Source organism: Dendrobates tinctorius, unplaced genomic scaffold (assembly GCF_039654945.1).
Source record: "Dendrobates tinctorius isolate UK_male_01 unplaced genomic scaffold, ASM3965494v1 ptg000039l, whole genome shotgun sequence".
Taxonomy (NCBI): domain Eukaryota; kingdom Metazoa; phylum Chordata; class Amphibia; order Anura; family Dendrobatidae; genus Dendrobates; species Dendrobates tinctorius.
The window spans coordinates 16,648,239-16,658,512 of NW_027361707.1; the positions used below are offsets into that span (position 1 = coordinate 16,648,239).

General features: G+C 42.6%; 1 protein-coding gene across 1 annotated transcript in view; it reads left to right on the top strand.

Annotated features, from left to right (window-relative positions):
- Nucleotides 1-9,698, top strand: part of STK32B (serine/threonine kinase 32B) — a 363,907-nt gene extending 354,209 nt beyond the window's left edge. Inside the window, exon 12 of the mRNA XM_073574498.1 lies at nucleotides 9,367-9,698. Coding sequence (XP_073430599.1) covers nucleotides 9,367-9,511 — 145 coding nt within the window. The 3' untranslated portion in view covers nucleotides 9,512-9,698. The remainder of the gene's footprint in view (nucleotides 1-9,366) is intronic.
- The last annotated feature ends 576 nt before the right edge of the window (nucleotides 9,699-10,274 follow it).

The following is a 10,274-nucleotide window of genomic DNA, read 5'->3' on the forward strand; positions in this document are numbered from 1 at the left end:
TTTTGAGTTGGATGCGACAGAAGGTGGCAAGAGTTTGGATGTGTGGTTTGAAGGACAGGGCAGAGTCGAGAGTTACTCCGAGGCAGCGGATTTCAGGTGTGGGAGAAAGCGTGATGCCGTTTACCATAATAGATAAATCGGGTAGGGAAGATATGCGAGCTGGAGGAAAGTTGAGTTTTAGAAAGCGAGAGGTGAAGAAGTAGGATATGACTGATAGACACTCTGGGATTGTGGACAGCAGAGAGGTGACATCCGGGCCAGAGAGGTAGATCTGTGTGTTGTCCGCATAGTGGTGGTACTGGAAGCCATGGGACTTTATGAGTCATCCAAGGCCAAGAGTATAGATGGAAAAAAGTAAGGGCCCAAGGACAGAACCTTGAGGGACTCCAACAGAGAGAGGGTGGGATGAGGAGGTAGTGTGGGAGTGAAAAACTCTAAATGTGCGGTCGGAAAGGTAAGAGGCGATCCAGGACAGGGCAAGGTCTTTGATGTCAAGGGAAGAAAGAATCTGTAGCAGTAGGCAGTGGTCGACTGTGTCGAAGGCAGAGGACAGGTCGAGAAGGAGGAGGATGGAGAACTGTCTGTTAGCTTTGGCTGTGAGTAAGTCATTAGTAATTTTGGTCAAGGCAGTTTTGGTGGAGTGGTGGGGGCGGAAGCCAGATTGAAGGTTGTCGAGGAGAGAGGTAGATGAGAGGTGGGAGGAAAGTTGAGCATGGACATGCTGCTTAAGGAGTTTAGAAGCAAACGGGAGCAGTGATATGGGGCGATAGCTGGGCATAGCAGTTGGGTCAAGGTTTGTTTTTTGAGGATGGGTGTGATGGTGGCATGTTTGAAGGCAGAGGGGAAGGTACCAGAAGATAGCGATAGGTTGAAGAGATGAGTTTGGGCTATGATGAGCATGTTAGTGAGGTTGGGGAGCAGGTAAGAAGGGATGGGGTCGAGTGGACAGGTGGTGAGGTATGAGTTGGAAAGGAGATGAGTAAGCTCTCCTTCAGTGATGTTGGAGAGGGAGGTTATTAGGGAAGGACAGAGGTCTGGTATATGGAGTAGTTGGGGTGGTGGAACAGTAAAGGTTTGCCTTGTTTGGTCAATCTTATTTTTGACGTAGGTGGCAAAGTCCTTGGCAGAGATGAGGGGGGATTGAGGTGGCATTGGTGAGTGGAGGAGAGAGTTGAATGTATTGAACAGTTGTTTTTGGTTGTAGGATAATGAAGATACAAGGTTTGTGAAATAGGTCTGTTTAGCAGAGGTGAGGGCTGATTTGAAGGCAAGTGTAGCTTGTTGAAAGGAGTGAAGTCATCTGGCAGGCGTGTTTTCTTACAAATACGCGCCGCGACCCTGGATGATTGTTGAAGTTTTTTGGTAAGATTTTTGTGCCAGGGTTGCCTATTGATTCGTCACACTTTACCATGCTTGAGAGGGGCGACTGAGTCTATGGCTGATGTGAGGGTGGTGTTATAGAAAGCGGTGGCGCAGACCGTGTCGTGGACTGAAGATATGGAGCACAGAGGTAGAAAAGAGTCTGAGAGCCTGTGAATGTCTAGGTGTGTGAGGTTTCTGCGGGGATGTGCTAGTTGCTGGACATGGGGTGCAGGTGAGGAGGACAGGGATGAGAAGGTGAGTAGGTGGTGGTCAGATAGGGGGAGGGGAGAGGTTGTGAGATTAGATAGGGAGCAGAGGCGGGTGAACATGAGGTCTAATGTATGTCCATCTGTGTGGGTTGCTGTGGAGGACCACTGAGTAAGTCCAAAGGATAAAGTAAGGGACAGGAGTTTGGAGGCTGCTGGCTGGCGGGTGTTGTTAGGGATATTAAAGTCACCCATTATGATGGTGGTGATGTCAGCAGAAAGTAAGTGAAGAAGCCAGATGGAGAATTGGTCAATGAAGGCAGTGGATGAGCCCAGTGGTTGGTACATGACAGCCATTTGGAGATTAGAGGGAGAGTAGATGCGGACAGAGTGGACCTCGAAAGAAGGAAGGATAAGGGAGGGTGGGGTTGGATAGGGTTGAAGAAGCAGTTTTTAGAAAGAAGGAAACCCACTCCTCCACCATGTCTGTTGCCAGAGCGAGGAGTGTGGGTAAAGTGGAGGCCACCGTAACTCAGTGCAGCAGGGGAGACTGTGCCAGGGGGCATCAGCCAGGTCTCAGTGAGGGCCAGGAAGGAAAGGTTGCGAGAAGTAAAGATCACATGGAGCTTATTGCAGTAGGAGCGGGCATTCCAAAGTGCTCCAGAGAGAGGAAGCAGGGGGGTGGGGGTCAATGGCACAGATTTTAAGTGTGAGGGATTGTGGTAGTTTCTCTAGTGTGAGAAAGATGGGGGTGAGGATTAGTGCGATGTATGAGGCGGGGGGGGGGCCAGGATTGGGGGATATGTCACCAGCAGTGAGAAGAAGCAGAGAAAGGGAAAGCAGGTGAGTGAAGGAGAGTGATCGCCTTATATTATATTTTAGTAGAAGAGGTCTGAGGTTAAGGAGCAGGTCTGCAGATGAAGCGAGAAGGGGGGTAAGAGAGAAGGGAAGATAGGTATTTGGTTTGAGGGTGCAGGGGTTTGGGGATAGCGAAGGAGCGTGAGGATTAGTGGAGCAAACACTGTGATGGCAAATGTGAGCATGGTTAAAGAGCAGGGTGATAAGAAAGATAAGTAAAATTAGAAAGCAGTGGTTATTCTTAACTTCTGACTGATTTCTGGATTATTTCTGGTATATTTCTGATGTCACACTTAAAAGATGTCACATCTGACCACGGTCAAATCTGACCTGCTCCGTTCAACTTATACCATTCAAATGCCCATGAAATGAAGCCAGGTGAGGGAGAGGAGAGGAGGAGAGAGCAGGAGGACAGTTCACAGCAGGGAGTAATTAACAGATTGCAGTTAATGGAACATTTCACTAGTATCAAATCTGAAGAAAGACACAATAAGATGGAAGGATGGGGCTAGGTGTGAGGAGCAAAGACATATCAATATGCATTCAGTAAATTTGGAATATGGTGCATGGAATTAAAGTCAGGAGAAAGTAGCAATGTACCACTTAAAACAGAGGAAGAGGAGTACATGGGATTCTGGGGTGCAGTGGGTTTTCTGGATTAGAGATAGTTCAGACGTACCTGTGGATGAAAGTAAATGGATCAGGACATGGCAGCATGAAGGAGAATATACCATGAGTTATCATTCTGGTATATTTCTGATGTAACATTTCAAAGATGTCACACTTCAAATGATGTTACATCTGACCACGGTCAAATCTGACCTGCTCTGTTCAACTTATACCATTCAAATGACAATAGTTACACAATTGATGTCCCTAAATCACCAAATTAACATGTCTTGCCCAAACCAAGGGATAAATTGCTCAATACTAGGGTTAAACTACAGACACACCAGAACTTTAGAATAATTGTAATATTTCATAAAGCAACCAAAGAAATTAGATAGATTTTTCAAAATGTCTAGGGAATGTTGAAAATGGACTTTATTTGAACATTGGCAGAATATTCCTAGATCACATATAAGAAAAGAATGAGTATTTTGGATTAGATTGTACACAGCCATCTCTATACCCTTCATTCAAGGGGGGGTTGTTGACTGGAGCATAAAACTGTGGGCTGTAATAGTTGTGGGCACTGTGTTGTATTCATGAGTAATTGGACATAAGAATCTTTCAACCTATCCCTTAAACTTTATAAACTGTAGTTGAAGTGGGGTAATTTATAAAGAATTCAGCTCTATAGACAAAATGTTTAGAAAGTGGCATTGAAATATATTGGAATTTTTTACAATGGCTCTATAAAAAAGCTGAAATGTTCCTGCTTTTGTCTGACATGACCTTGATACAACAAAACCATTTTCTTAGATCTTTCGGGGGGAGTTCTGCCTTTACAATTTATTTGATGTTGAATTAAATTGAACTATATATTATTGGGGACATCCGTAGCAAAAGAGCTAAATCCCAAAGTTTATGGCGGAAACTTCCTGACTGTTTAGTTCACAGTCCTAAAACTTATTAAACCATCTCCTAAGGGAGTGACGACTACTGCAATCACGAGTACTACAAAAAGAAATCATTTGGATATTTAGGCGATGCTAAGTAGGGTCAAGGTGTACATAATTTATTCTTCGGCCCGGGTACGCGCTTTCACATGGACACCAGCACGGGTAATGGCTGAAATCCCTTATTAACTATGTCTTCCCTCTACCTTCCTGCCCGGGGCCTGATATGGATACACTGAGTTAGGATATCTTCCTGGTTACTATTGGCCATATTTGTGGGGTTTTGAAGGTGGAGGAGGGTCAGGACCCAATCATATTGTTCCTATGTATTTGGATTACTGATGCTATTTTGTCATTGCACGTTGTATTACTAAATACGAGTGGGAGCCTTAGGGTAATATGCCAGCCTTACCACTCCTGTGGTGGTGTTCTTTGTGTGGCACGTTTTTACATTCTGCATGTTGTTGGTGCATTCTGACCTGTGTTCAATGACTTTGTCTTTGTTTGAAATATATTGTGATGACTTTTTAACGCCAATTTTTGTACTAATAAAGCAAATTTGATATTGAGTTGTGTCAAACATATGGATGCTTTGCTCCAATTTCTTGTGTGTTCTAGTTGTTAGGGAGCTCCATAGGGAATTTTTCCCCATATATATCCTGGTGGTACACCTGGATTTATTGCCATATAGAACATGTGCCCTGTATTTGAGATCAAAGAAAAATAGTTGCAGCAATCACCAGTATAAATATTTGCCCCTGTGATTTGAGAGGACGTGCTGGAATCACATTCATTAAGAAGCACATGTCTCTTATCAGGAACGTCTGAAAAGTATTGTGCACCTCTGTGTGTTTGGCATCAAAAATCTTCTCCAGTTAGAGACTAGAGTAAAATTTCCGAACTTAGGTACCCCACAATTTGGCAAAAATGTAGACGATCTGTGATGTCTCACCCTTACTTCACCCTGTCCTGCCCACATCCTGTTCCAGCACCATCCATTTTGGCAGAACTGGGTGAAAACTGGCGGGAAAACGCCAAAGGTGATAACATTTTTGTGCAAGTTTGAATTGCACAAAAATCTTGGCATCTGTCAAAGTGTTTTATTCCAGATTTTTGGCAAAAATATTATGAATGAATGTAATAAATTGTGGGAATGCACATGACCAGACCACACACAACTTCTAGCCATTTCTAATCGCCCATGATGGTTCCTCAGGGCCTCATGGGATGGCTCCCCAAGCAAGCATCACAATATTTTTCTACATAGCATAACTTAGCTTTTTTACTCTATAAACTATCTTTATAAAGATGTGTTTGTTGGTGAGTGCTGCAGATATTTTCTTTCTATTTGAAGTGATTACGGAGACTATTCTGTGATTGATGAGCACTGATGACATCTATTAGACTAGGTTTGCATATTTGCACTGTGTAGTGCTGGATGAATGCACTTAGATTACAAAACACTGTACTTAGACTTATCCAAACAGTAAAATGGGCAAAAAAAAAGTTCTTTTTAATACAATTTTCGCGTTTACACCGTATTACATTCTTTTGGATGTACAAAGACATAGTTGAAATTTTCATGCTCATAAAAAAAAGTATGAAAATCGTTTTTTTCTCCAATGTTTTGAATGGGAGACGTATTGAAATGTATAAAGTGGATAGTTGAGAAACTATTTAAACACAACATATAATTTAAAAAGAAAAAAAAAAGTATAGATGTAGATGGACAAGTACGTCCCAACTCGGGCAGGCGTGGTTCAATGTATGGCACACACTTGTGTTTGTTTGCCGTATATATTTCTGCATAGTATGTATTATGGGATACACTACTGATACCATTGTTTGTTCATTGTGATATTTAAAAAAAAATGTTCCAATTAAATTACATGCTGGCAAAGATATTTATTATGTGTCTCTCAGCCCAGCGTGAACAGGAGAAATGAATGTGAACCAAAATTTATTTGACGTGCATAAGAAAAGTAATTATTTTGCAATTTGCTTATTGGCATGACAGATTAGGAAGTGGGTACTGAGTGTGATAGTTTATTAGTTAGCGTATACAACATAAGTTCATAACTAGAATATGGAGGACATTTATGTACCAGTACCTTTTACGACTGGGAGCAGGGGTGGGCCGGGCTGGGGGTCCGAGGTGCATGTTCCCCACACCTGGGGCGTTCCCCCAGCAGCTGTACAGGTCCTCTACACTGCCTGTTGCATCCGCGGCCAGGCAAGGACTACATCTTAAAATGTGTTTGTGTGTTGGTCCGGTCTTTTCACAGTTCAGCAGACATGGCGACGCAATACACCGTGTCTCCTAAAGTGATGTCTGCACTGCCACCTTCCCGCTGAAGAGGAGATTGAAAAACACTAGGGATGAGCGAACGTGCTCGGTGATGATACTCGGTTATCACTCAAGTACCACAGTGCTCGAATGTGCTTGTTACTCGGCGAGCAATGGGCGGTGCTCGATGTAAAACTCAAATCCCCGCCCAGCATCTTTAGTACCTTTTACACAACCAATAAGCATGTGGGGATTGTCTAATGCTGTAGCCATATTGAGCCCAATTAGACTAGTGATCTCGCACAAGGACACTCCGTGGAGCTGTTTACCACAACATTTCTTGATTGTGGCCTCTCAACCTGCATGCTCCAAGAGGGACATGACAACATGCTGTTTAGTGATGCACAAAACTTTGAGCAACCACAACCACAAGAAGGTGTGGAATGGCTAATTTGGGATAAGGAAGAGGAATATGATGATGAGACACAGTTGCCTTTAAGTCTTGTTGTTGTAAAGTCACAGTCAGGAGGACAAGGGTGCAGTGGCAACCAAAGGGATAAGGCGGGAAACTGTTCCGCAGAGCACCGACAGTACTGAATTTCCCTGTCAAAGAGTTAGATGTTCTCCGGTCTGGGACTTTAACGAGAGTTCTGAGTCAAGCAAAATGGTCATTTGCAATATGTGCCATGCAAAGCTCAGCAAGGGCCTGACCACTAAGAACCTAATCACTACCAGCATGATCAGACACGTGTCATCTAAGCACCCGACTCGGTAGGCAGAACACCTGGGTACATGATTGATGCCATCGGGTGATAACACGGCATCTTCCCCAGTGCTGGGTGCTTCCCAATCCCATGTCCAAAACACGTGCGAAGATGCATCCTGCCCTGAACCTAGCCTTGCACATTCTCATTTACCATCATCAGGCACTTCCAAATACTTGTCCAAGCCCAGCGTTCAGCTGTGCCTACCCCAGGCCTTGGAACAAAAAATAAAGTTCCCAGCCACCTACACACAGGCCCAAATGCTAAACGGGCACATTTCCAGGTTGCTTGCTCTAGAAATGTTGCCAGGCTAGTAGACACGGAGGATTTCTATGGCGGCAGCCATCCCTCTATATTCTTCCCCCAGCCACCACTTTTTCTCCCATGTGGCATACCCACCTTGTACCAGCACATGCTCCCAACGCCGAGGATTGCTGGCCCTACTTCTCAGGGCTTCCTCCACCTCCTACAGCAGTTTCTGCACCCTGCCTGCTCCTCCCCATCCTCCATCTCCGATGTGGTATCTCAGAGCACATCGTTCACATCAGCCAGAAGCTGGAAGCTATGCATCACTGCCTCAGAGAAGCGGAAACAGAACTGAGGCTAATTTGTCTAAGAGACAAACCGCACACCACAACAAAGATACTTACAGGAATAACAGACCAGACAGATCTGTAGTTTTTTCCGCTAAACCTTCAATGAGGCATAGTCATGTGCGATAATTTGCATAACCTGGTGGTGGCTGATAAGCTTGGCAAGCTCACGCAAGTACCATTCTTGGCACATGTGCTAAACTTGGTAGTTCAGCAGTTTCTGAAAACATACCCAGATTTGCCAGGGCTTCTGGTCAAGGTACGTTGCGTCAGCAACCATTTCCGTAAATTGGCTACAGCTGCCACCGCTCTGGCAGTGCTGCAACACATGAAGTGTTAGTAATATTCAATATTTTAATGAGGCCTGCAAGTTGTTGCCTTTCAGTGGTCTATGAATGACTTTATGACTGCATAAGTACATCAACTACACTTTCAAAATGTTGTTATGGATTCATCCATACAGTTTAACACGGTTATTGTTGCATTACGGCGGTATGTAAAACATACAAAAAGCTTAGAAAAATTGTTCAGGATTAGATTACTCATCCATAAAGTATCACATGCTTTATGTCACATTTTTGTAGTATATAACAGTAGAAAAAAGCGTTTGAAAATTGTGCTTGTTTCTTCACATTTCTTAACTATATACACTATTCCATGTTCTGGGGTACATTTTTGCGTTACGGTATATAAGACTCAAAGAAATGTTTTAGAATTTTGCTGAGTTACATTTTTCAGCCATACAGTATTACATGTTCTTGGGTACTTCATTGGTGTATAACCCTCCAAAAACGTTTTCAAAATGTTATCGTTATTATATTGCTCACCCATAGGGTATTCCATGGTCTGGATTATATCTTGTTGGTATATAATCTTCAACAAACTTGTTCAAAATTTATCAGTATTATATTGCTTTCCCATAAAGTATTGCATCTTCTTGGGTACATTTAGTTGCTATATAAGTCTCCAAAACACTTGTTCCAAATTTATCGGAATCATATTACTCACCCATAGGGTATTACATCTTCTTGGGTATGTTTCGTTGCTATAAAAGCCTCAAAAAATGTGTTCAAAATTAATCTTTATTATTTTTCTCACCAATAAAGTAAAGTGCCGTTTGTTTTTATAATAAATTGTGCTCAGGGGACATGGATTTATTGAAAGGTAATAACACCCACGAAGGCATGGTTGGTGGAATCCTGACCATGGTGAACCCCATCAATCTCAAAAATGTGGTAGTATCCTATGCCTCACATATGAATGAATTAGTATTTCTGATGCATGACCACTAGTGATGAGCGAAAGTGCTCGGACAGGCGCGGGGATTCTAACATTTTATCCGAGCACGCTGAAGAAACTCGGTTAGCACCCGAGCACGCTCAGATAACACCTTATCCGAGCATGTTCTTATGTTGCATCTTGCCTATATCAGAGGAATATTATAGGCACACCATGGTATATTGATCTTCCTCTTTTGGCAAGCACTAGGTGCACTGGTCCTGTGAAAACTTTGGAGGTGCACATTGAGAGAACAGTATACCTCCAACGTAGCCAGACACTGGTGGACATAGTCGAATTGATGCACAAAGCTGCATAACATTCATTATATAATTAAAATTAATATAATTTCAATATAATTATACAAGCTTTATGTTCTGCCACCAGATTACCCATTTCACATGTTATCTTGAAGAATAATTTTCATTTTCTTAAACTTTTTTTTTTTTTTTCAAGACTTAAACATCGACCAGAGCAAGGTGGACAATCTTCAAGCACAGAGAGCAAAGCACACGGTGAGCCGCACACAAAAGCTCAAGATGGACACACAACAAATAACAACATCTTAGTACACGGCTGCACGAGAGGCTGTAGCAGCTAGTGGAGTGGATACACAATGGCAGACCCTTTTTTGCATGCCTTCACCTGGAAACATGGACATTGGCTTCTCAGAAATCTGAATTTGTTGAAGCACAGCCCGCCAGTCGGACGTTACACATGGCACTAATTTTACTTTTATAAGATTCATTACAAAGACCAACCGGTGAAAAAGAACAAACTTTAAGATGTCCTGGAATGAAACTTGAAACTTTTTTTTTTTTTTTTTTTTTACTTTGGACTATTTATCACGACCAACACTGAAAATGAAGAATAACGACTTGCGATGTTCACTGTGTGTTTATCAGATGGATGTTGTGAAGAAGTCTGCTTTATTAGTCTGTCTCGTGTAGAGTCATATGTAACATGGATTCCTTTGTGAAATGTAAAGTTGACTACTCGTAAGCAGGACACCAATCCATTAGTTTAAGAATTAAGACAAGGAGGGGATCAAGTGAACGATGATCAGTGGTGTAACTAGAATCCGATAGACCCGATGCAAAATTTCAAAATTTGGACCTGCCCTATCTACCTCTACATGTTGATCAGATGTATGGGTGATTGTAGCATTCTAAATCCTATAAGGACATGAGTCTTCATCCCCCCTTCCATCATGTAGTAATGTTACCCATCCTGGGCTCCTTCCTGTTATATACAGTGCATACAGAAAGTATTCAGACCCCTTTAAAATTTTCACCCTTTGCTTCATTGCAGCCATTTGGTAAATTCAAAACAGTTCATTTTTTTCTCACTAATGTACACTCTGT